This window comes from Oryzias latipes, chromosome 8, assembly GCF_002234675.1.
Source record: "Oryzias latipes chromosome 8, ASM223467v1".
Taxonomy (NCBI): Eukaryota; Metazoa; Chordata; class Actinopteri; order Beloniformes; family Adrianichthyidae; genus Oryzias; species Oryzias latipes.
In genome coordinates this window covers 11,508,216-11,534,711 of record NC_019866.2, presented here as the reverse complement: position 1 = coordinate 11,534,711, position 26,496 = coordinate 11,508,216, and the positions used below count along the sequence as shown (strand labels likewise).

Below are 26,496 nucleotides of genomic sequence, written 5' to 3'. Positions count from 1 at the left end.
TCTTTACATGACGTAAAATCGATCAGTCTGTATTTTAAGAAAGACTATTGATTAAACAGGATAACAGCAGTGAAGTGTGTCAAAGTTCTGATCAATGTCTGTCATTAAAAAAAGCTTTAAAAAAGAGCTTCTGGTAGGATTCGAAAAATGGCGCATTTCTGGTCCTCATACTTTTTAAGAAGAATAAAATTGCCCTCTAAATATTCACGGCTTATTCAGTCATAAAGGGAATAAATAACTGATTATATCTAGATTGCATTAATAATTGGAAAATTGTCACTTGGGATACACGCATTTTGAAGAAATATTGAATGTACATTTTAACATTTGCACTAAAAAGGATTTTTTTCTTTTTTAAATTGAACCAACAAAACTCAACAAAAAACAAAGTTTTTTCTGGAAATGGGTTTATTGAATTATATTCCAAAGCAGGTTAAGTCATCTCATGACAAAATATAATGAACAAAAATAGCAATTTATCTAAAAAAAAAATTAACAAAAAAGATTTCAAAATGCACTGAACACCTTTTGACAAAAATATACATTGCAGTTACTCAAGACTTTGCAGCCACTAATAAACTTTTTAATAAATAAAATATTGAAGAAAACCTTTTTTACAAATAACATTTTAGACTTACTCATAGATGCAAATATACCCCATTTTTAAACAAATTATAAAGACCTTGCCCATAAACCTTTTGACAATTTCTTGCAGTGCATCCTTTCAATCCAAAAATCCGCAACTAATCAAAAAGAAAGGAAAACCATAAGTAACAGTAGAAATAATACAATAAAAATAATGACTTTTAAAACTATTTTTTGAAAGCAACACTGATAAAAGTTTTTAATATAAAGGACCAACTATCAACAGTAAAATGTACAGATTACATTCCTTCAAAAGTTTTAGAGTTGTGAGCTGATGCGAGAAAAAGGACATTTTCTGACAAAAAAAAATAAAGAAATAGAAAGGAATAAAAGCTCACGGTTGTCTACAGAAGAAATGCATTTTTTAAGATCCAGGAAGGAAAACCTTTTACAACCACGATGCAAAAGTTACTGAGCATAGTGGTAAATGCTTCTTGAGGAGTCACATGTTTGCATTATTTCTTGAGTCTAGCCATCATTAGACATAGATTCCATGTAATGTACACATGAAGACTCAGGACTAATCAAAAAGAGCTTAGGTCAGTGGTTTTAGTGTTGTCATATGATTAAAGGAAACTTGCATCGTAGCTCCACTTGAGCTGACATTCAGAGCTTGTCCAAAGGCATCATGTTCAGTTCTGAAAAAGCCTATTATGGATGTAAGAAAGCATGAAATTGAGCTCATTATGTAGTGAAGCCAACATATCTGTGGTGAGTTCACCTGACTGGACAGAATCTCAGGAAAAGGGCTAAAAGTCTTTTTCCTAAAGGAGATCTCTTATTGAGAAAATGCAAATAAACAGAAAATGTAGGGATGCTAACAGCATGTGAAGAAAGAAAAGGAGACTGTGAACCCAAACCCACCATCCTGCATGAATTGAAGGGCTGGATTTGTCAGCTCAGGCAAACTTAGTGTCCTCAAGAGCAGCTTCAGTGCAATGAAAGGGGGCTGGGAGGTTCGTCCGACGTTCTGTTTCTCCACATATTCCTCGACACTCCAGCGCTTCACCTCCCCAAGTCACTCTGGGCACATCCCTTCAAGTATCCACAACCTCTGTGTGCCACGCACAAACACTCCAGAATCCCCCTGGCTTTGAAGAAACAGTGAGTGTTATGTACAGAGACGGTTTAACGTTGTTTGTTGATGTGCTTGGTGATGTCTGCATCACTCGGGCCGTGGCTCTCCATGGACTCTGAAGCGGTACAGGCAGGTGTATTCAGGGTGACCCCAGTTGGACAGCACACGCACCTCGATAATCTGGAAAGTCTTGTCATTCTCCTCCTAAAAACAGACCAAACAAACAGGAAGTGTCTCTTAACGCCTGTCAAGAGATTCGTCTATAGTGATAATGCCACTTACCTTTACAGGGAAGATCTGTAATGCCTCCCCGTTCTCCTCATAAGTGTAGTGGCCGAGCAGCTTTCCTTTATCTTGGTACTCATCATCTAGACCCTACGTATAAAAATGCACATCATAACTATAACAGACTCGTGCTTGAATTAGAAAAAAAACTCCCTTATATGAATATTTGCCAGCATCGCTTACAAAGACAGTGAAGTTGCGTGGAGCACTGGTTATGTTTCCAGTAGGTGACAGAGATTTAGGAATGTGCTCCAAACAGAAGGATGTTGGTAGGATTCTTAGGGAGAGCCTGATCACCAGATAACCTTGAGAGCCTTTAAATGCCCAGCAGTTACCAGGATACACATCCGGCTGTTAAAAAGATGGGAAGCCAAAAAAAACGTTAGTTCTATTTTTTTCGGCAGCTCCTCTAACTATTGGATAAAATAAATCCCTTTGAGGTTTCTCACCTGAATGACAACACGTGGAGACTGTGAGAAGTACCAGAGCGGCAGGCCAAACAGACTCATGAGGGCTGTCTTGGTCTCGTATGTCTCAGAGCAGCGAGTGCTGAGGATGCTGCCACCTGAATGTGCACAGAAACTCAAAGAGTGATGCTACTGCTGTCAGTGTGAGCATTACCCCCTTATTTTTTGCTGACCATGTTGGTGAAATGCAATTCAAACCCAAATGTTAGAGAAGCAATAACATATTTTGAGCACAGCTGGGAAAATCCGCATCAGTCTGGTCAACAGACAGAAGGAAGTATCTGGACAATGGAGCAGGGAGCTATATCAGGTAATACCCTGTTGTCCTCCAGCCTGCTTATGCCTGAACCCTTATTGCATTACACATACACTGAGATGTTATGCAACATCTAACTTGGTAATCACTTTAAAGCACTAGTGACCTGAATTAGGGCTGATGACCAGATGACTTTCTTCCTACCTCCAGACTCCAGGGCGTAATCCACCTGGCCTGTTCTGTCCTGGGAGAACAGCTTCAGAGCATTCTGGACAATCAGCTTCACTTGCTGAGTTAAAAAAAAAAAAAACTTCCATTACTTTATAGCTAAAAATGACAATTACGCTGTTGACATAAAAAACAGTTATAATAACGAGTATATAAACGTTACCTCCTCCGTCAGTCCCTCCGATGAGGACGTGTGTTGGACAGTCCCAGTGATTGTCTGAACCATGTTTTGGGTTTTGGACTCCGCTTCAGTCAGAGTCTGGGCTCGGCTGAGCTCCAGCTGTTGCGATACATTCTTCAGGATGCTCAGTTCTAGTGAGGCCAGCGCCGCCTGCAGGTCGGGTGTGCCGACGTAGCGTTGGGACAGCCAGCTGATCAGGGACTCTGGTACCTCGCCCTGCTGGTCCTCTGATCCACCGGCGCCAAAGAAAAGCGCCTGCAGCTCTCTGCGCACCTGCGACGACACCTGTGCAGATATCTGAAGCGGATAAAGCAGAAATAAAGTCATTTACAGATGCTGGTTGTTATCAAATCAAAAGTGGATTTCAGTGATGGTACACGGAGCGGACTAAAAGGCCCAACTAACCGTCTCCTGCAGTGTGTCCAGTTGCCCGCACTTCCCCTTACATCCAACAACTGTTTGTAACTCCTGTCTGATTTTAACCAGCTCCGCCTCAAGTCTCTGCACCTCCACCAGCAGAGCATCATGGTCCTCCTGCTGCACACCCGCGCTGAGGGAAGACACAAACAACATGTCAGATCATAGAAGCGGCAGACGTCCACGTTTAGATTTAAAGGTGAAAGCATTGGTCTCAGCTTCTGTACCTCACAGGTGTCTCTGCTGCTGCTGGTGTGACAACCTCTTTCTCCTTCTCTTCCTTCCAGTGCTCATACTGCTGCTGCTTCTGTTGCATTTCCTGTAATACACACACAAACAAGTGTCAAACCAAGAAAAACAGCGTTCAACCTTCATCACAGAGACAGCTGCTGTTGATATGACACTTTTCTTGAGAAAAGCAGTCTGCTTCTGAAATGGAAAACTTCTTTTTGAGGCAACGCAAAAGTTTTTTGGCACACTTACGTCAAACTGAGCTCTTAGCTGCTCTCGGTTGTTTTTATGTGAATGCTTTCAGCTCTCTTCATCAATTTTCTTAGTCCTTAAAGCTGTTGCTTTTTTGATTCTCGTTCATTCATCACTTAGGCTAATAATTTATTATTTATATTTAAAATTTGGTTACTGTATATAACTGTTTATGAAATATACCGAACAAATTTGAAAGTTGGCTATTTATAGAAAAGAAAACTACATATCTTGTGAATCAGCCATTACATTTATTTCCTATATTCTGAAGACATAAATTAAAGTGTTCCAATACAGAAAATCCATCTTTCTCACCTCCGTTTTACCAGACAAAGCTTTGAGCAGCAATTCTAATTCAGCAAGCCGGACAGCCTGACTCTCCTGTCGTTGTTCCTGCTGCTCTTCATTCTGCACAGAACAACAAGATTCCACGGGCTTTAAGAATGCTAAAAGTCTAAGGGGTCAACCTGTAAACCCGTCACGCTGTTCTCTTCATCCTCCTACCTGTGTTCTTTGTGTGTTCTCCTGCTCTAGTTTCTCTCTCAGCGAACTGAGTCGCTCCTCCAGGAGTGAGGACACCCACACTCCCAGGCTCTCCCTGTTGGTCTGCATGTGCAGCTGCTCCTTCAGTTTGCTGTAGAGGCTAAAGATGTCCTGGTGACGCTGGTCCTGCTGCTCGTCTTCCTGCTTAACTCGCTCCCACAACAGTGCCAGTTGACGCTCCACATCTTCAAGACGCTTTAAATCCACATTCAAGGTCGTAGAAGGGGGGAGAACCGGCTGAGGGTGGAGATGTAGACAGAAACACACACGTTTTGGGATTTCAAACAAAAGACTTGTTAACTTTTCTTCATCACAGCATCAGTAATAGTTACCGTAGCCTGTGAGACCGGGGCGACTGGAGCCTGCTTCATTGGAGGCTCAGTTACAGGGACCGAAGCTGGGATCTTCTTAAAGTTGGAAAAGGAGAATGCAGATGCAAGGTTCCACTCGGTCAGGTTTATGGCTGGAAGGTAGGCGAACAGAGTGGCAGCGGACGGACCCCACAACCACAAAACTACAAAGAAGGTTCAGGTTTTAGGTTTAAACTCCAACCAAACAACTCAGAAAGCAAGGTCTTAACCATTTAATCTTATCAACTTCGCTATATGAAATAATGCATTGATATACCTAAAATAGTATTAAATCTGACTATAATCACATTTCATTGGTATTAATAGATGTATTTACTAGCTTCTATATGAGATCAACTTTTATTTGGTTTGTTTTTGTCAGAGCAGGTCTGAACTACGGCAAAGCTCTGAGGAACTTGACCCAAATCTGCAGCTGGCTTTGCAGCAGACTCTGGGGAGGCTTAGGACACTCACTGCTTCTATACAGAGAGATTTTTCACCATGTGCTCACTGAATTAAAATGGGTTACATCTCTGAAGGTAAAAAAAAAAACCCAAAAAAAGACACTCACCAAGGAGCAGTAAAAAGGGTAAAAGAAACCACAGGAGCTTCCAGAGTCTGGGAACACATCTGACAGACCAAAATAAAAAAACACATTCAGTAAAAAACACAGCTGGTCAAAGAAAATGCTTTATCCTGTCCATCTGCTCTCTTCATTCTGGATTTACTTTTAGAAATTAAACAGCAAAATATCAAATATTTATTTTTATGGTCCGACTATTAAAACTTATTTAAAACCCTTTAGATTTGGAAAAAACTGTTTGATTTGAGACAAACATGATAAAGCTAAAAATAATTTCTGTTTGTGCTGAAATATTTTGAACTAAACAGATGCTTACTGTGTCAGAAAGAAGATGTTGAGGAGAGACATCAGAGACACCAGCTGGTACCATCCTTGCCCAAGGAACCAAAGCAAACCTTTGCTTGCTTTCACTGAGTGCATGGAGAAAAAATTTTAAATAAAAACAATGCTGTTCAAAATGTCCTCACTAAAGTGAGGGTGAATATTTTAAGTGCGTGATACTCACCTGGGGTTGTCATGAGAAGCCACAAACATGAAAGCAGATTCTTTGCTCCTGAGTAAAACCCTGAAGCCAATGCGCTGCTAGCTTTCACCACAAAGTAACCTGGCAGCAGGAGACAGTAACCTGGAAGACAAAGTTAATGAAGAAAATCTAAATCTGTTAGACTGTTTACTTGAATTTCACTTTTTAGCATAAAAAAAAGATATTTCAATGTATTTTTTCATACAAAGATAACTAAGTGTTGTTTAACCTGTAAAAAGAAGGACACTCCACAATGCTCCCACCACACCTTTGGACCTGGAACGCTCTGTGAGGAGGACAGTGTTGGCTGCAGAATAATGCTTCCCTGTACCGTCATTGCCTGTTCAGAACAGCACGACAGATACCAAGATAAGAAAAGGGGGAAAAAATAAAAAGAGAGGTGAACAAAGTTGCAGTAATTGATCAAACTGAACAGAAAACTCTTCAATAAAGCCATAATTGTTCAAGCCATAAAAGTTCAAAGCCGTATTTCCACTGCGTACCTAAAGCCATACAGAGATGTTAGGATGGAAATGTCACTTAGAATTGGGATTAATGAGGCTCTTTTGGAGGTTGAAGTGAATCCTAAAGTAGATCTGGAGTAGTCTCTAGATTTAAAGACGCTTCTGCAGGTCACCACAGTCAAGAGGCTGTTGACGAGGTAAAGAGGTTCACACAACCTCTGCTCTGTGGCTCTGACAGAGGTCACGCATATCATTGACTCCGTCAGTCACGAGCGCACTTGGAAAAACAAACGGTCAGAACCCATAGTGTGTGTGTTAGGTGTGTGTGTGTGTGTTGGAGCTTACACTGGGAGCCGTTGAGATTCAGATGCGATAAATCGTCCGTCGCCTGATCGTTTACATTTATGCTTCCAGAAAAAGAAGAATGTGCTGCAACACACAAACAGATTTTCTTTGAACATTTAACACCTTTTCATACAGGAAAACAGGATCAAAGAGACAGAAGAACATTCATAAAAAGAAGAAAAGTTAATTTTTATATTAAATCACAACAGCTGCTGCGTCCTGGAGAGTAAAACTGAATCAAAGCAAATTTAAAAGCATAGTTTAATAAAGCTTAATAAGGCAGCCTTTTTTAGGATTGTTGAAATCTGAGGCTCAATCGTACAAACATACAAATGTAGATCACTATAGAACTTCATCACTGTCTTGTTGTCCTTTAAGGATACCTGCTCTAAAGCTAGTTTGAACGAAAAATGAAAAGAATGTTGTCAATCAGAAAACAGTTGGTCTGCTTAGTTTTGTTTTTACAGCATTTCCTCCTAAAGAGAGGGGTGGAAGAGTGTGAAAGTCAGATACAAGCATGTGACGAGAGAAGTAAAGGATGAGATTCTCAGTTTGGATGAGGTTTCATCTCACTAAATAAAGGAGTGACTTCCCGAGAAGGAAGCTAATATCATTAGCAGGAGAGCAGCTGCAGAGCCGGCAACATCAAGTACCTGATTCTTCATAGCGTTTTTCCGAGGAGCCCATCATCCTGCGGAGAATGTTTGACCTAAATATCCACATTTTGGACAAACTGGAAGATGACGCTCGTCTCACTGAGTCCAAAAAGGCTGTGAGAATACCTGGTGACAAATAAGTTCACTCTTGGTCAAAATGTACATTTATGTTACAAAAACAGACACACGGCTCACATCAAAAAACATTTAAACCAAATCTCAAAAGGTGGGCCAAAGCGAAGAAAAGAAAGAAAATAGTCCGTGAAGAAAAATTTTACAAAAGAAAAAAAAACTGTACATAAAACACAACAAAACATGGGAGAATAATATGAAAAATGAGGATATAGATGAAGTGTCCAATGAGCAGGACTGAGCTACACCACAAAGGGTGGACGATGAGGGAGTAAAATGAAAGGAGGAGTAGAGAAAGTTTCTCTGGGTACCTTTTCCTGACAGGCTTACAGCCTTTGATCCCAGCTGAACCACACTACTGAGGAGAAGAGTGACTAAGGATACTACGGGGGTCAGGGCTTGTTTGCTGTAGTGCATACATGTGTTGGACACTGACATCAGGACACCTGCAGAAAGACAGTGTTGACTTTACATTCTTGTTAACTTCCGAGCTTGAACCGTATAATGAAGTCAGGAAAAAGGCAGAAAAGAAAGTATGTGTGTTATAGCCTAACTCCGCCTCCTCACCGGTCTTATTTTTTCGACTCCTGTCTCTGGTGTACACACTGGTGAAGGGCGAGGATGTGGAGGAGAGGGCTTCAGTGGAGACTTCTTGAGCCTGGCATGACGAATTTGACATGCAAGCGTCTGTTTTCTGAGCGTGTAAAGAGCAGTTGTTGCAGATGTATCCGTTGCTGAGTGCCATGTGGGATTTCGACGCGCTGGCTTTGCCGTTGACGTTTGATTTTTGAGCTGAGCTCTGACCTACAGAAGAAAGACGCGACAACAAAAGTAGTTTATTACAATGCGGTTGCTCTAATGCAAATTCTATCTTTGCTCTGGAAAAGTATATTTTGGCAAAGTAAAAATAAAGCAGAAGCTTTGAGTTCAGCTTATTGTTTAGCTAAAACTATTAAAACGTATTATTAAATGAATTAATAAAAAAATATATACATGCAATGCACACTTGTGAAAACTGAAAGTAGTTTTTTCAACTAAAATGGTAAAAAACAATGTAACTTAGACAACTTTAGAGCTGTTGATATGGTAAGAACCCCATTAGGCTCAGTATTAAAACATTTCTTTGTACTATTTATGATTTTACTTACAGCTTATAATTAGTAGACTACAAATTATAACTCTTGGTAGTTAGAGAGTTGTTTATAGCCAGGATTTGTGACAAATATGGCAGGTTGAGTTTCAAAACTCAGTTAACTAAAAATGATTCAAATAGATGAATATTATTCATGAGAAAGGCTCAAGAAATAAATGAAACTCATCAAATGATCTATTAAATAATCTTGTGAATTTTTCAAAAAGATGACAATGCTTGAAAAGAAAGGCAGGTCTTTTGTGAGTAATGTGTCCTTCTTCACTGACCCCTGCATAAATCCACTGTAGTGGTGGTGCTGATAGTGGAGACAGTCTGTTTCCTCGTGTGAGATCTGCTATAAACAGATGTGAGCTGAGATGCTTCAAACTCTGTGCTGCTCTCCTGAACTCTGCTGCTGCTTCCATCAATCGGGGTGCTGACAGCTGAGAAGGATAGGGTTTGCCGGGGTGTGGCCACTTGGCTCAAAGATAAAGACATCGAGCTGGACAAAGATTGTTGCTGCTGCTTTCGGCTCCGAAGCGTCCTGAAAACGCAAAGATAGGAAGTGAGTATAAGCATTAGCCCTCCTATATGCAGATGTATGCAGATGTTATATTTTGTCCCAAGCAGCTAGTAGAGTAATTAGTCATCAACACAAAGATTTACTTAGATAGGCTGAGCTACAATTGTCGAGTATTTAATCATAGACGTACCGCATCTCTTTGCTGGTGCTGTTGTAGCTGCTGTTCTGGTTATGGCAGTGATCAGCCAGGCCCTCGTTGCCATAGTGAGTGGCGCCGCTCTGCAGGCGCAGGCTCCGCCGTGACATTCTGGGCGACTCGTACACAGGAGCAATCTGGTGCTCCTTTTCAAACTCTAATGCTGCAGTGGAGTAGCTGGAACTGACACAAAAAAAGAGGAGGAAGAGGAGGAAGAAGAAGCACAAGCAGAAAAGTTAGATAAAAGTCAAGATTTTAAAAATTAAAAAGAGAAACAGAAATCCACTTCCTATATTTGCTCCAGCTGGTGCTATGTTTGTTCTAGACCTGCACTTCCTGTAGTTTCTATATTTAACTTGGTGACTTTAAACAAATGATTTTTTTTCCTTGTTGATGTTCTTTGGATCACGTTAAGATGTCCTAGGATTAATTTAAAGATATTACAACTTTATTCTTAAACAACAAAAGGGGAGGGGGGGAATCACAGAAATGCTTCCCACCCTCAGATAAAAACTCCTTTTTTTCCATTAAGCCGTTAAACGATTGTTCTTTGCAGCAGAAGTTTGTGACCGGAAACGAATATCTCAAAGAGTTTGACAAAAGGCTCAGAGCTTCCCCTAAAGTAAACTGGACAGATAGGAAAGTAAACATCTGCATGTTAGGGGATTGAATGGAAAAAAAATGTTGAGCCAACAGTAAGTGGAAACACACCATGACTCACTCAATGGGGCACACCCACCAGACTGAGTCAACGCTGAAAGCAGACACTGTTAAACGCTAAAGTATGAATTTTCTTCATTCCGGCATGTTCAGAAAAGTGAAAAGTAAACGGTGAAATGAACCTGGTGAGACCAAAACAAACCTCTTTCTGTAATTTTACTTTTTCTTTTTATGCAAGAGCTGTCAGATTTATGGCCCAGTCACGCAGTTCCAAGTTGGTGACTCTGAATAGTGGGGCCAAAGTCTCAGGACCACATTGCAATGTGTGCGAATGTGCACGTATTTGCATTGTGCAGGTTTCTCCCTCACCCTCCCTGTGGTTCCAATGGATTACACCCTCCCAGTGAGAGCCAATTATGTGCTTTTGTTTCCCAGCAAGTCTACTGTCTGCTCAGCCAACTGGCTCTTCTACACAATGCACATGGTGACTCCATTCTTGTTGTGCTCTAAAGTTGATCTTTTTGGGAAACATAGAAAGTCTAATCAAAGGCACTTTTAATTGACCTTAATAAAGAAAAAAACTATTTCGAAACAAACTTTCATAAACTCTTGGCAACCAGCTAAAAAACACTAGATTCATTTGATGCAGTTTGAAAAAAGGATAACCAAAAACTGTATTTGTAGTTTGTTTTTTTTTCCCAGTCAAATATTTAAATTCTTAAATTCGATAAATTGAATGTTTTTACAATGTTACGAGTCAATCCTGGGTAACTTGTGTTTTTTTTCTCTTTATGATTTTGAACACTGTGGGCACGCAGACAGTCTGTACTGAGCATGCTCTATAAATTTGAGCTTAATTAACCGTCGTGGGCTCACGAGTGCTGACTTCAACACAATCCTAGTTTATTAACATAAGATTGCACAGTAACAGAATACAGGATCTAGAGGAACTACAGGGCAGACTCAAAGTACCCCTGGTGCACAGGGATTCTGTGCTGCAGGAAGAAGCACGCAGATTCTGATCATTATAATCCCTCTTTCAGACTTGCCAAGCCCTGATTATTTGACTGGAAGAAATGCTCATCAGCATCAAAAAGCTTAGTAGAAACAGCAAAAGTAGATCCAGCTTCCAGCAAAGGCAAAAATATTTAGGTTTTAGAACAAAATGACAAAAAAAGAGCAATAGGAAGCCATGAAAGAGGAAAACGCTATGCAAAGCTTTTGTGGAGTAGTCAGGACCAAAGAAGTTCAAACAGATCAGTCAGTTTGCATCATTTTTATATTTAGCAGAAGTCATCCCATTAAATTTGATCATTTTTTCCAGTTCTTTAAAACTTAATTTTATAGGACTGGTCATCTTAAAAATATTAGGTTATGAATATAAATAATAAAATATTGATACTGTAAGGACAAAAAACATTAATTTTCTTTTAGTTTTGCCAACTTCAAAAATAAAAGGTGGACAGATTGTGTCTGTTCAGGTTTTGTTTTGTAGCTTTGTAATAATTCTGTATCATATTGGTAACACTTTAGTCTTCGAAGGTTAAATATTATTCTATGACTTTCCTTTGCGTTGAAAAACTAAAACTAAAGGGATAAATGAACTTCAGATTAAAGGGGTAAACAGCTCATCATTTGGAAATCGAATGCTCTTCTGTGAATGTTTCACAGGTTTGTATTGTGATTAAAAAGCAAAATCTTGAAATTAAATAACTTTAAAAAAAAGAATGTAAAGACAAATTCAAAACAGAAAAAGACTTTTCAAACTTATTTGCAAACGTGTTATTGCCAAATGAGCGGCATAAGCAGTTAATCCAGTAAATCTGGCCTACAGCAAAAAGCAAATAAAAAATCTTTCCAAGCTTTTAAGTTAGATCCTGAGCCAAATCTCCTGTGTACACACAGGGAAGGGCGGGAATTTAGGAAATAGAACAAGACAGTTTGTCGGTGTAGCCAGCAGCCATGACAAATCTAAAATGAATCTGCCATGTCTTGTATCTTACAAATGATTTTTTTTAAAGCCTCATCAGTTCATCAACCAACTATTTTCAGAATGAATGAAAGCTTGAATTCTGGCTGCAATATCATTTGAATCCAAAACCGTTGAAGCAATAAGAAAACATTCAAAATATCACAATTTAAAAAAAATCTTTATTTTATTAAGGCAGTGCAAGAAATGTATTTTTAAGTAGAAAAACATGTTTGTATTTATCTTAGTTTAAAATAAGCTGTAAGCTTTCAGTCTACAGCAGTGAGTTTAATTAGGAACTCACTTTCTCCACATTCTGACTACTATTCATGGAGGCGAGCACAAACACATTTTAAACGGAGGTTATGGGAAACATGTGGGTTGTAAATCTCAGCATTAAAATTTAGAATGTGGTTGCAAAAGCTCTGCTCTACATTTTGTCAGCGTATTTAACCTTAAATTCACACAGCAGAGGACGGGTGTTTTAAGGCCAAACGTTTTCCAAGTCACTGATTGTAAATATTTTCACAATTTAATAACCAAAAGGTTATGGTAAGTGTGAGACAGTTTTAACATTTCTTCTTTGCCCAATATTTTGGAGCTTTCAGGAAAGTGCAGATGTTGTAACTTTTTGAAGGTGTGTCATGCGTCAGAAAACAGAGGAGCTGCAAGCTCTGTCTGGATCTATTGTCACCTATTAATCATCCTAGATCTCCTAGAAACAGAAGGAGGAGGTTTGGGCTTTAAGCGCAGAAATGAATGATGAATAAGCCTTATAATGTTGCAAATATTTCTCAAATTTAAAATCACACCAATTTGGTTACCTTTTCATCGCTGCATAGATTGGAGCTTTTATCAAATTTACTGTGACAACAAGCCGGTTCAAATTTTTCAAATGCAAGTCATTTCTGAAGAACAGAAGAACAGAACAGAAGGTGTAGTTTTAGAGGTCCTCTTGAGGCACTTTAGTGCAACAACACTGTATTTAATGAAGTGTTTTCTGCTTTAGTCTTGCTGAAGTACAGTTATTAATAAAGTGGGGGGCTCATTACCGTACTATGCTCTCATTCAGCTGTGCTTTTCTTGCTACTTCTTGTCTCCTTTCAACATTCTTAGCACATTTTGCCCTTAAGCGATAAAGCATATTTACTCAGTTCTACAGAGGAAGAAAAACTTGAAAAAGTTGACTCATCAATATTAAGATTCTTCCAGCATAATCTCATTTTGCCTCTCAGACAGCATTTCCCTTCAGGGCGATATCCTTCATTCACCAACACAAAGTACTACAGAGTGCCATTAAAGGTTTTCTCCGTTGCCATGGGGACAAGTTCAAACAGGACCCTCGTCTAAAAAAAAAAAAAACAGAACTGATTATTAGCTGAACAAGAGCAAAATCATCTCCAAAGACTGTAAAATAAAAAAATCCAAGGGCCAAACATCAAAGTGATGTATAAAAGTCGACAGTTTAAACTTATATGACTCGACAGGGACGAGTTTAAAAGTTCTTAAGAAAGGCTGAAAGAAATAAGTATGGCAAAAGTCGTCTTTCTAAACTCAAGCTGCTGTCATTTGTTAGTTATTTGGCTGGTGGCGCAGGTGTTGAGACACATCGAGCACATGCAACAACAACTGCGACTGCAGAGGAAGCAACAACTGTCCAGCTGCATCAGCCTCAGCTGCATCAGTCTGCATGGAGAAATCAAAACGCATTCATTATTAATTTATCGGATCGAAAAAAACGTATTTTACTATACATAAGGGCTTCTCTGCATCAGCATTATATAAATTACTTCCCTGCATATACTACACCTTTATAGAATTGAATAGCACTTGTCTGTACTACAGGTTACAGTCATAAAAATCAAGCTATCACAAATGATGGAAGAAAAAAACAAGATGACATGCATCTGAAGCCCCACTGACCTACTTCTAACATCATAAAATATGAAAGCTGTGTGCGACCCAATACACACACCAGTATCTGGGTGCATCAAACATCTTTTTCTTGATATGAAATCCTCACATTCTGATAATTAAAACAGTAAAATGTACATGGGTTTTGTTTTAAATGTTTGTAAATGTTTGTCAAATGTTTGTAAATGGGTTTTATTTTCTATAAAACCCATTTGATGCTTACTGTATTACACAAGAAAATCAGATATACAAGATCGAAAAAAAAAGAAGCTTGAAATTACATCAAGCTTGCAAAAGCTTTTGCAAAGACTTACTATTTGTGGTAGTTTAATATTGTAAAGGCTGCAGAGTGTGATCATCTCAGACTGTAAAACACATCTGTATGCATTCAAAGACAACTCTCACTAAAGTCTTTAAAGCAATTCCTTTTCAGACTAAGCTTGTCCTCGCTGTATTTTTACATTTTCTAAATGAACTAAGCACAAGATTCTTGTAGTTTCTCTCTCCTAATGGACGCCTGTCCTCTCACACTTTGACTGTGCTGACGTTCTGTGCTACAAAACTTGCCTCTGTCCCTTTGAGATTTGACAACAGATGGACCAACCGCTTCTGTCACCTGACCCCATCCATCCTGGACGGTTTGAACTGTAAACCACACACTACACACACACGCGTGCGCCAAAACCCTTCAGCCGAAGCTCTCAACAGGTTTTGAGCAGCCGTTCTACAGCTCAAAAGCAAGCACAGATGTGAAACTGCTTTTGGTTTAGTTTACCTGGTTGGTTCCCGCAGCCTCTTACAGACGCTAACCAGTGAAACCTTGGACTTCTTTAACAGTAAAGAGGCATAAACTGTTAGTCTAATCCTGAGATCAGGGGGACACTTGTGGCAGTGTGGTTCATTAATAGCTTCTCAGCTGACTGCATTCAAGGGAACAAGCTTAGCTTGTTCCAGCACTTCAGTCACCAAACAGATTCCAGTCGGGGGTGAAACTAGCTTTTCTCCATTTGTTCAAAAGATGACCCAAAAGAGAAAAAAAAAATGAACCAGAACTCAACTTTACAAGAATTGGCACTAAAACTAGAAAAAAATTAGAAACACCCCTCCCCCCATTATTTAATTGTTTATATGCTTTGAATGAATCTTTTAAGATGTAAAACCATTCTAAAGCGTCAACATTTAAAGTTGATACAGTCAACTATTACATAAAGAAAATAATAAAAGCAGAAAAAGGGGAAAAAATAAGCTGGATTTAAGCATATTGACTTTCCCACACTGCAGTAAGTCCAGCAGAAACTGCAGTCCAGCTTTGCCAGTTGGTAGAAAAGAGCACACAATATAAATCCATAACCAAGCCCAAACTTTTTTTGGTCTTCTTATTAAAAAAAGAAAGAAAAATAGCTTTCATATTTTTCCCATGAGATCTGCTATACCTCAACTGTCAATCACTCTTACTCTTAGGTTAAAAGTTGAACAAAGCGCAGTGATATAAATCCCAACCCAACCCTAAATACCTTTTTGTAGTCTCTTAGCTGTTGGCATGAAGTTGACATTTCTGAAAAATACTGCATTCTTCTACATGCACAGACCTTTCTGAGGAAGAGTTGACTAGGTTAAGAGTGTGTGTGCTCTGATGAAGAGAAAGAAATCTAGCATCCATCATAAGCATGATTGAGAGATGGGGAGGGACGCTAAATCCAAACAGGCGCCATCATTTTCATAAAATGGAAAAAAGGGGATATGTAAATATGAAACCTGGTAATAGGCCTAGTGTTTTGTGCAATGTTTCCCAATTTCTGATGGGAGAAAAACGCCCCCAACTGAAGTCACAACGAAACTGACTCATCTAAACCACCAGCACATACCTCTATTGAAAGACAATTGTTATTTCTGCCACACCTCAAAAATTAATAAGCAGGAAACAGAAAGGGCATTGCTCAATTTCAAGTTGAATAGTATACCTCATGTCATTGATAGACATATTTGATGCTGCCAGCGTTCTGCAGCACCGGCACTAGGGTCTCACCTGAGAGAGTATGTATAGCCAGTATTTTCCGGGGCACACTGTGGAGGCGTGTATGTGTGAAGCTGGGAAAAATCCATGGTATTTCTTCTTTGTTTAAACTGAAAAAGTGAGGACGTAAGGCACAGTTCTTTTTAAAATCACAGCTGAGACTTCAGGAGAAAAACAAAAAACATCTTCCCTGCTTGGTTCAGCCTGTCTCTTAGTGTGGCTGTTCTGCCAATCAATGCAAGTTCTCACATGTTTAACAACTGGTGAGAAATTTACCTGCACATTGCAAATAAATCTAGCTAATTCTTTGACTCTGCCCACATTAACTCATACACCAGTGATAAAGGAAGTCACCATGGACGTCCACTGCAGGCAGATCCTAATGGGAGCTTCTGGACATCCCCTCTATTCAAAACACAACAACGCTACTGTGAATGAGAGTTAGCCAACCTCGTCCTGCATGCTGCTTCTGGTCAACGTAGACTAAAACACCAGCAAAAACAGTTTAAAAAAAGCTGATTTCTTCTTCTCTTGGCAGTCAACAGGCTTTGGATGATAGAAAAAGGAGACAGGAGAGAAAAAAAAGGCAATCTTCTTTCTATTTGGACTAAGCAGACCACACAGCAGGACAGCAAGTCCCTACAGTGACTGCAAGTAAGCTTGGTATTATGAAACTGTAAAGGAGCAGAGGGGTGGGGCAGGCTGTGAAGGAATGGGCGGGAAGCAACGGTCTGAGAGTTGAGAGAAACCTCCTTTATGAGAACAGTGAGCAAACAGCATGTTGCTGCAATATGCTTGCTATTGCAACTTGCCAACACTTCCAACAAGAGATTCAAGCAATCTTCCAACAAAGATAGCTAAAGATCAATACTTATAAATGTATATTTTAACAGTACAAAGTTGACTTCATATCTACAGTTTTTCTACTGCACCTGCAGCTCCAGTCTGCATCCAAATTTACAAAAAGACTAATCTTATTCAATAACAAAACATAAACAAATGAACATTCATAAAGGGTGCATTAACATAGCGTTTGACTATAATAGAAGTAAAACAGCAGAACTTAAAAGTCTGTTCATAAAATCCAGTTCCAAAAACTCAACACATAACCTAATCTTGATTAAATGGGAAAAAAACTCTCCAAGCCGAAAAGACGGATAAAGGGAAACAAATACCCCAAATCCAAGGGAACTACTTCAAATCCGCCAGGATTATTTCTCCCCACATGTCAAACCAGTGCACCTGATCACGATGGACAGACAGCCTCATCTAGACGAAACAGGCTGAACAATAAGGGGTAAAAAGACACCTTTCCTTTGCTGTGTTTTTACCTCTTTTACGCGTATGTTTTGCTGCCTCCTTTACGCAAACTACCTGCGACGGACACGGCAAACAGCGGCGACCTGACAACGAATCCAAACAGTCCTACAGAATAACGCCGTTAAAGCTAAAGGAAAACATATTTACTTTACTATGACTACGAGTGGTCGTCGGTGTGGGGAACATGTGAAGGCTGTAACGCGTCGGTGCTGCCCAGAGCTAAATTTAGATGTAGATGTGTTGGACAACAACGTCAGTTACGCAGCGCTAACTTACAAGCTTGATCAACGACGCGCCATTATTATTTCTGCTCAATACGTCCATTCATCACTTCATACATGCACGCGCGTTTGCCAATAATTATACACCTAAAGATGTGATAACCAAGCAGACTATTATCTATGAAAAGTACTTAAGGAAACAGGGCCCGACACTGCGTTAGCTGTCAAAACAGTTGTTGGTAAAGGAGCGCAGCAAGGACATATTTAAGTGAGCGCACAGGCCTGCCCCACACAAATACAGTCTCAGTTGGAGGTTACTCGTGGTAACATGTCAACTTGCCCGCGTGGTTTGAATCCATGGAGGTTATATTCTTTAAAAGCGTAATCCAAAGGGAGCAAAATCCGCGCGTCAAAACGCACGCAAGGTGAAGGTGCGCAAACTTCCCTCCTGCTTCCCGTGGCCCAATTCCCAAAAGGATTTTTATTTTACGCGCACCCGGTTCTTTTTACAAGCCGTTTCTGTAGGAAAGAAAAGTTTACTTGCAACGACAAGACTGCAAACTGCTAATACATAACAAGAAGATTTCCAAAATGGCTTCCCTGGCGTAACAAAGCCAGAAGGATCTCTCCCGAGCTGATCCTCCCACTCCCGGGCCCTCTATTGTCGGTCAGAGCGCCCAGTTTAAATCTATTGGAGGAAAGCAGAGCTGTATATGACATCCACTGAAGAGATGCTGCCCGGATATATGACAGTTCCAAATCTCCTCCTTACACTTAAAAAGCCTCCAGAAAAACGGAATCTTCCTCGAGAAGAAGTGTACAAAGATGCAAACTGTCAGGGTAGAATAACATTTTTTTAAGTAAAATATTCATTAATAAGTGTCACAAAAAGACCGAATGGTCTTAAATAGTCAATGATTAAGTCTATAAAGGGGCCAACTTGTTAATAAATAACCATCAGTACACGAGAAAGAGTACATCTTCAAATTACACATATATAAAGCTGTTATGCATGAAATATCATATAAAAACTATCAAAAATGTTCCAAATCTGCTTTACATTTCAACCCTAAAAAAACAGTACATAATTAAACATTTTCACTACAAAAGCAAGTGCATTAGTTATTACATGCTTGAGTACATCATGTTTACGGGAAGAGGATCTTTCCCACTGAGGTGTGATCAATCTGCAACAAGCTGACACAGATGTGCGAATAAATCTGATATTTTTGGCCACTTAATTCATACTGAACCAACATTTAATCATGGAAGAGGCGCCACCTGCTGGTCAAAGAAAAAACAGCGCTTTTTTCTGGATATTAACCTTTGACTGTCTAGTGATTTTAACCCAAACTCAAGACTTTTGCTTGTTAACTTCCTGCTTTAGCCCCAAAAAACCTTTGTCTAAACCAATAGTTTACAATAAAACCAAAATCAAACAGGTAACCATCTTATGGGACAGGTTTATAGTTAGTATAATGAACGTGAGGTCAGTCTCCCATTAAAATGATAAACTGACAAACAGGAAAAGTTAATCAACTTTAAATCAAAAATATAAATTGAGACTTCTTGCTCTGTTAGGATGCACAGGGCTGCATCAGCACATCAGTCAGGTGGCTGTCCACAGAGAAGGTCCTGAAGCAAGTAAAACATTTCCAGAGCAGCAAGGGGGTCACATTTCATGATTTGAAGCAGCCAAAGTGAGTTAAAAAGCTGGATTTCACTTTAGACATGACAGCGCACCTTCAACTAAACCCTTGGAGTCCCATCAATCTTTGGATCCAGGTATCTCAGTGAGAAGAAACCTTCTTCCACACGACCTTGGTTAAAAACAAACGTTGAAGGTGACGTCCAGCCCTGATGTACAGAGACTGAGGTCCAGGAGCAGAAATCCCACTATTGCATTTATGAATCCAGACAACCAACTAATAACAAATAGACTTATTATACTGTTCATTGTTCACACCAACATAACTGTTAATTACAAGATATTTCAAAAGAAAACAAGAAAGGACAATTAAGAGTCAGACAGAAGAAAATTGTCTCGTAACTTTTGCAAATGATCTAATTCAATAGTCCCAGTCTCAGTTCGCATTTAACATCAGACTGCACATGCCTGCCAAAATGATATAAGAGTGGAAGATATTTTCGGTTTGGATCCCGGTTCATCCGGTTGTAGTAAACTGTGTTCAATTAATACGATTAGTAGGTTCCAAAAAATGTTGACAAGATGTGGTGTGTTTTTGTGACATGCAGAAAGAAGGAAATTTGTTTGAAATTGATATAACTATTGTTATTTTTCTCAAACTCAAAGCGAGTCCAACTTAGTCTCTGGCTGTTTGATGGTGTTACTTTTAACGGTTACCGACCAATGCCGACAGATGACCAAGAACCACATTTTTTTGTTAAATCCCACGAAGAAGAAACGTTACTAGGGTAACTATAGGTATCTGACACAGCCCATAGGCAGATTAACAGAAGATTAAAGATACAAAATACTTAAGACTGCATCATGTTTTGTGTTAGCTTCCTTTGCCGCTCGTGACAGTTCCAAATAGTACTTGGCGCGAGAACTAATTCACTATTATCATCTTCCCACAGACGTCGAGATACTCACTTGAACTTCGATGAACCGAGTCTGTAAACAGGTCACACACTGAAGTTCTGGCTTACAGGCGCCACATTTGCTGTTTCGAGAGAAGACGACTCAACTGCTCCGTTCGCTTTTTCCGCACTAGGTCACTCTTTTCGTTCATTGGCTAACATTTAATTGACTAATGCGCACGCGCCACACGGACAGCCCTTAAATAGTAAAAATGACCATATATGGGAGACGTCCTTCGAATCCTGGTAAACTCCGAGCAAGTGTGCATGTTGGAACGTTATTGCCACCTGGCGGTCACCTAAAATAAAATAAATAAAATAAAATTGAATAAAATAAAAATATTTAAGCAAAACCAAAACAAAAATTATATAAAAACGTTTTTTTAACATAGCATTCAATTTTATTCACTATCATAAAGTGTTGTTTTTTTAATTTATAAATGAAACTAGACATGTAGACATAAACCTCGTAGCCCTTTTTTCCAAACATTTCTTTATGCTATTTTTTAACTGTCAGAAAACATAATCTTTTCTTTCCTTTTTTTTGTCTTTCTGGTCAGTGTCAGAAGTTATTTTTTTAATGATTTAAGGTCCTAAAATGACAGGCAGACCACTAGTTACATAGACAGACATAACCTGAAAAACTGGACTTCCGTGATGCTGTGAATGACTGAGAAGGAATCCTTTTGTCCCTGAGGTCACACCAGCGCATTACGCAAAAGGGAAGCTGATCAAAGCTTCACACGGCTCATTCCTTTTTCTGCTGTTACCCAGGGTTTGGTCTACGATCAAAAACCATGAAAATCTCTTTTTTTTTCATCTGTATGTTTTATTTTATTCCCACACAAGCTCAAAAGAAAGATCACCGTAAGTAGACCTTGCAAACATTTTAATTGATTAGCTCAATTGTGCCATCACCTTACTGTTTAATTGTTTGTTTGTTTTTGCCTTACCAGACATGAATTGTGAAAGCTGTCTGAAAGCAGCACAAGGTATGTCAGATTCAACTTTGTCTTTTTCAGAAAACACAAAAAAAACAAATGCGCTTCTTTTCAGTGATGGAGAAAGTCATAAAGGAAACCCCAACTGAAAGCAGGCAGAGAGTGGTAGAGAAGCTCCTTGGTGGGCAGCTGTGCCATCACCTTCTGTCCTACAATCAAGAGCATGCGACTAAGGATAAAGTGCTATCTGCCTGCACGGAATTGCTGGGTAAGATCTCTGTCCCGGATGAAAAGTCTCTAGATTTACAAATCAGGAAGTTAAAATAATAACCCCTCCATCCAGATTCTCATCGTGACCAGTTCCTCGCTGCTTTAGCTCGTGAAGAGCCAAAGAATCTGTCCATTGTGATGTGCTATGAGCAATCCCATGCGTGTGTGGGTGTCAAACAAAAGTCTCAGGAGGTAAGTTGCTAATGTGGTGTTTTTAGTTTTTATGCAAAATATTTTTTCCAGAGAGTAATTGGCTTTTCTTATATAACTTTTTTTTTAGGACTCCAAAGTTGACTTTGCAGAATCTGATATTGAGGCTCTACTACAGACACACAAGGAAAATGTACGCATCGCCCAGCCCATTACTGCACATTCAGATGAGCTGTGAAGCTGTTGAATTTTATCAGCTATTTGATCATGATAATAAATACATCATTGATATCTCAGTATTTCATGTTGCGGTGGAGTCAACGCAAAGTACTTTAAATCGATAGAGTATCGCATGGTGACATGAAACGCGATAACATCATGTTTCTTAATAAGGAGCCAAAACTTTTAAAGTTAATATTCATCAATTTTTGCGTTAGCGATGACGTTTCACTTAAAGAAAAATGAAAATCTGACTTAAATCTAAATTGAAATAAAGGCCAAATAAAGAAAAAACCCTTAGTTGTCTTCAGAGGTCCCTACAGATGGACTTGTTGTGTACCGGTACTTAGTTGCTGTGCAGATGGACAAGCACAAAGAATGTCAAACCCAGAAGGGAAGTTTAATACATAGGTTTATAAAATTAGGGGGCAGGAAGGAAGTTATGGTCTTTCAAAATGGCAGGAAAAAGTCCTTCCTTTGCAGAATCAGGAATTTCAATCCAAACAGATGTCCACAGAGAACACAGGCCCTAAAGAGGGCCTGCAACTGAGAACTTGAACAGGTGAAAAGTTAGACTGGACTGTACAAAGACCTACAACAAACTACGACAGTAAGGAACAACAGAACAGAGACGGTACAGAACAAAATGACGGGAACACAGGAGGGCCAAAAAGTTTGAGGTTGTTTGCTTCCTGGACCACAATAACACTATAAATGTTCAAACAATCAGGAAATTACAACCCAACAGGAAACATATACATTTTAGAACCCTGGGTATAGCATAGTGAGATCAGATATAAATATTGAGTAAAATTGAATGTAGACTTTTACCAATAGCTCTTGTTTTTCGTAAAAAAATAAAAGTAAAAATAAAAAAGATAAAAAATAAAAACCTAAGCTGTAATTAATCCTTGCCTGGTCTCAGGTGCGGGACATAGATGTTTGCTTGTAGGTCATTGGAGATGTTTCAACCTTACATTCATGGTTAAGCATGAGACCCCTTATTTATGTAGACCTCATGTGTTTGGAGATTTAAAATTATGAAATGAAAAAAAACCTGACAAACTCTGCATGTTGTGCATCTCCAGTTAGTAGGACTGCAAAAAAAGCAAACTTATATTAAACATTTAGCCCTGACAAACTCAGCAGCAAAATATAAGAAAATCCTTATCTTATTTAGGACCAAATTTGCATCTTTTATTTCAGATCTAATGGAACCAATTAGCCTAAACTCTTTAGTTTCCATGGAAACCTTTCCATCTGTTTTTCTCTTAAAAAACAATTTGCTTCATTTTTAAATGTGATACATTTCCAAATATATTTAAAACTCCTTTCTCTCTTGTGTGTGTGAGCGGATTAGTATACATCAATATGGGACTGAGTTATGTGGAACACGTTGAAGGTCAGAGGATTTATTGTGTGGTTAAATAGAGTACATCAACAAACTTAGATTAACTCTTTTCAAATCAAATTTAAGGGTCTTTTATTGGAAAAATATTTGTGGATGAACCAAAATCACAATGTGATGAATAACAGCAATCAGGCTGAAAGGTTTTGATTCATCTGAATGTCCCAAAAGCATTGTGCATGTATGGAACCATCTGAAAGGAAGACGTTCAGCAAAGTGGAGCAAAGCTCAGAACAAAACTACCATGTTGGCACAGTAATGTCACTGGTGAGTGGCAGTAAGATTTTATTACGTGGATGGGACTATCTGACCAGACTTAACTCCTGGTACACAGAAATACAGCAGGTATATGAAAAATATATTTAACAATTCTCTACAAAATACGAAATGTTTCCATGTCACTAGAGGATTTTTACAAGGTGAAAACGAAACAAGATGTAGATCAGAGATTTTTATTTTGTTTAAGTTCAAGGCTTTGATTAAGTTGTTCTCTAAAAGTATGTCTCTTCCCCGTAAACCTTGTTAAATTTCAAAGTTTGAGTGTAATATTAACAAAATTATCTTGAAAGATGATCATATTTTCATTAAAAACAAATTAAGGAAGATTAGACTCAGATGGTGTTTTCAGATTTTTAGTTGTGTTTTGCAACCCCTAGACCATAAAACTGTCTCCACCGGTGATAGAAGGCAGGGTTTTTCAACCAGTGTGCCGCGTGGGAGATGGTCAAGTGTGCCGTGAGAAATTGCCCTCATTCACTGATCTAAAAACAATTACCATCTCCAGGAAATCAGCTCTTTGTTCATCCAAACAGGCCCTGATAAAACACTGAAGAGTTAAGAATATGAAATATCATAAAATTATTTTTTCTTTGTGTTTATATGATTCTATTAAAGACACTTTGATAAGAATGACGGTACCGCGGTACACTTATAGCTGCAGCTATAACTGTGTAAGGAAAAGTCCCGCCCCTTTAACTGTCTCCACCAATCAATCTTGAAGGCTTAATCATATGTCATCAGTCTGACCAATCAGAAGTGGTTAAAGTATTCACTTTCTTGTTTCGATTTAGCGCAAAAAAGTCTCTCTGTTCTCAGAAAAATACCAGCTAAAGCTCGTGTTTAGCGGTGTAGCTTTCCACAGAATCTGGTATCAGACTGTGGAACAAGTGAACAAAACAATGAAGCTCAAAGTCGCTGGTCTTTCTGCGGTCGGCGCATTATCGGCACTACATCTCCAATGATGCATTAAACTGACTGTCTTAGCGCACAAGTAGGTTTACACGTTGATGACGTATTTCCGTTTTTTGCGAAAAAGGTGTATGAGTCTCTCCTCTTAACGTCTTAAAACAACGAACACACATCAGTTTTTGAATCTTTTGACTTAATTTTTAATACATCTTTTAGAAAAAAACAGCTGCAGCTTCCAGCTTTTTCTGCAACAATTATCACAAAAATGCATGTGAGATTGCAGAGATTGTAGATCAATACAGACTATGATCTTTTTCTTTTTTTTTATTTATCAATTTTTTTGGATGCTGGTGTGTCGCGGGATTTTTGTCAAGGTTAAAGTGTGCCGTGGCTCAAATAAAGTTGAAAAACACTGATATAAGGGACCTGTTTAGCTCAGCACGGACATCAGGGGGTCAGAATGTCAAAATGAAAAAAGGAAAATTAAAACAACACTTTTTAGAGCAAAAAGGGGTGTGCAAACTTTTAAGGAAATTAAGAAACTGTATTTATTGTAAAAAAAATATATATATCATGTAAACATACCATTATTGTAAAAAAAATATATATATCATGTAAACATACCAAATGTATTTATCCCCCCAAAAAAATTCCAATGTCTTTTTTCAATAGCTTTGCATTCGCAAAAAAGTGTTTTGATTCATTGACTAAGTTTTTGCATAGTTGGCCGCCATGTGACTTATACTCAGGAGTTTGAAAAATACAGTGCTTAAAACCAGTTCCTGACTCTTGTGTTTTTTTTTAATTATTCATTTATTTGGACTTGTGTAGTCAGTAACAACATGCTTATTTTTGTTCATTTCTCCATCCCAGACCTGTAAATAAGCAGCATAGTTTGCACCAGTAGATTTAATTGAGCTATTTTGATAGTTTTCCTTTATATCCATCATTTTAAAGTTTTTTTGTAGCATTAAATTTTCTCAATAACCCTTGCGCTATCCTAGAGAAAAAAGAAATAAATTGGATTAGATAAAGGAACGGGGGGGCTTATTTTAACCCTTTGGCTGTCCTAGAGGGGGAACAAAAAGGCTTGGATTGAAGGAAGGGAATGGGGGGGTCATTTTAAAAACGCACCCCCTCATCCTGGTTTGGTCCCTGACCACTGAAGAGTGGTCATTCACCCCAAAAATTTGTAGACGTTTCAGGCACCCTCTATCACCCCCGACCACTTGGGGTCGCCAGTTCCCCGGTTCTTTTTTACTTCACGGACAGCAGGGGTCGCCTTTTCTCTACTGCGGTCACTCTGTTTTTTTTTTTTAGTTTCTTTTTACCCTCGGTCACCAGGGGTGCCGTTTCTCTGAGGGTCACTGAAACCCTGAATTCTTTCCTATTTGATCTAATGCCAACAAGGGGCATCCTTTTAGGAAAAGATTTCCACCGAATGCATTATGCAGTCCACCTTTATTTTCTCTTTTTTTTTATCCTTGACCAATTGGGTTGGGGGGGGGGGGGGGGCTTCATTGTTTCTTTTTCCTTTTCTTTTTTTGGTCTTAGTCCACATGCACCATGCTTCCTCTCTGCCACCTGATGGTGCCAACCTTACAGTTGTTTTTTATTTTTTATTTCTTTATTGTTATTATTATTAATATTATTATTGTTAGTATTATTCTTATTCTTATTATTATTATGAATATATATATATATAAAGATAAACAGCCCTTTCACCCTCCCCAGGGGTCTAACGGACCCAGCGAGGCAGCGTTCGGAAGTACCTTTTTGTTCAAGATCACGCTGGGGTCTAGCGGACCCGGCGAGGAAGAGCTAGGAGCAATATTTGGTTTAGGTTCACGCTGTGGTCTCTCGGACCCCGTGAGGCAGCGCTATGAACAAACGAATCGTTTAGCGTATCTTAGGGTCACGTGGACCCCGCAAGGCAGGGTTCGGAACTAAGTTCTGTTCAGGCTCACGCTGGGGTCCCCCGGACCCGGAGAGGCAGGGTTCGGAACTAAGTTCTGTTCAGGCTCACGCTGGGGTCCCGCGGACCCGGAGAGGCAGAGTTCGGAACTAAGTTCTGTTCAGGCTCAAGCTTGGGTCTCTCGGACCCCGTGAGGCAGGGTGCTGAAAAACTGTT

At 39.1% G+C, this 26,496-nt stretch overlaps 1 protein-coding gene across 7 annotated transcripts; it reads right to left on the bottom strand.

Moving 5' to 3' along the window:
* Nucleotides 1-390: 390 nt before the first annotated feature.
* sun1 (Sad1 and UNC84 domain containing 1) lies at nt 391-20,349 on the bottom strand. Of its 7 annotated transcripts, none has more exons than XM_023957559.1 (23): nt 17,926-18,220; nt 16,057-16,154; nt 9,482-9,670; nt 9,056-9,312; nt 8,204-8,440; nt 7,948-8,082; nt 7,502-7,630; nt 6,849-6,932; nt 6,269-6,379; nt 6,022-6,141; nt 5,833-5,926; nt 5,505-5,572; nt 4,916-5,097; nt 4,545-4,820; nt 4,356-4,448; nt 3,785-3,876; nt 3,546-3,690; nt 3,123-3,437; nt 2,936-3,020; nt 2,458-2,573; nt 2,192-2,359; nt 2,006-2,098; nt 391-1,927 (listed from the first exon to the last, which is right to left on the bottom strand). In XM_023957559.1, exons 2-23 carry the CDS (start codon nt 16,131-16,133, stop codon nt 1,811-1,813), a joined length of 3,183 nt encoding a protein of 1,060 aa, XP_023813327.1. In that variant the 5' UTR covers nt 16,134-16,154; nt 17,926-18,220; the 3' UTR covers nt 391-1,810. The 7 variants fall into 7 exon arrangements, with proteins under 7 accessions (XP_023813327.1, XP_023813328.1, XP_020560968.2 ...); XM_023957560.1 differs by lacking the exon at nt 17,926-18,220 and adding an exon at nt 17,376-17,908; XM_020705309.2 differs by lacking the exon at nt 17,926-18,220 and adding an exon at nt 16,495-17,364.
* Between the last annotated feature and the right edge of the window lie 6,147 nt (nt 20,350-26,496).

What these genes read in the sequence shown, in the direction of transcription:
- sun1 (XM_020705309.2), bottom strand. An exon ending in ACCCTTTTTACTGCTCCTTG is followed by an intron (nt 5,098 to 5,504) that starts GTGAGTGTCTTT and finishes CCTTCTTTGTAG; the next exon opens with TTTTGTGGTTGTGGGGTCCG. An exon ending in CACGCAACTTCACTGTCTTT is followed by an intron (nt 2,099 to 2,191) that starts GTAAGCGATGCT and finishes TTTTATACGTAG; the next exon opens with GGTCTAGATGATGAGTACCA.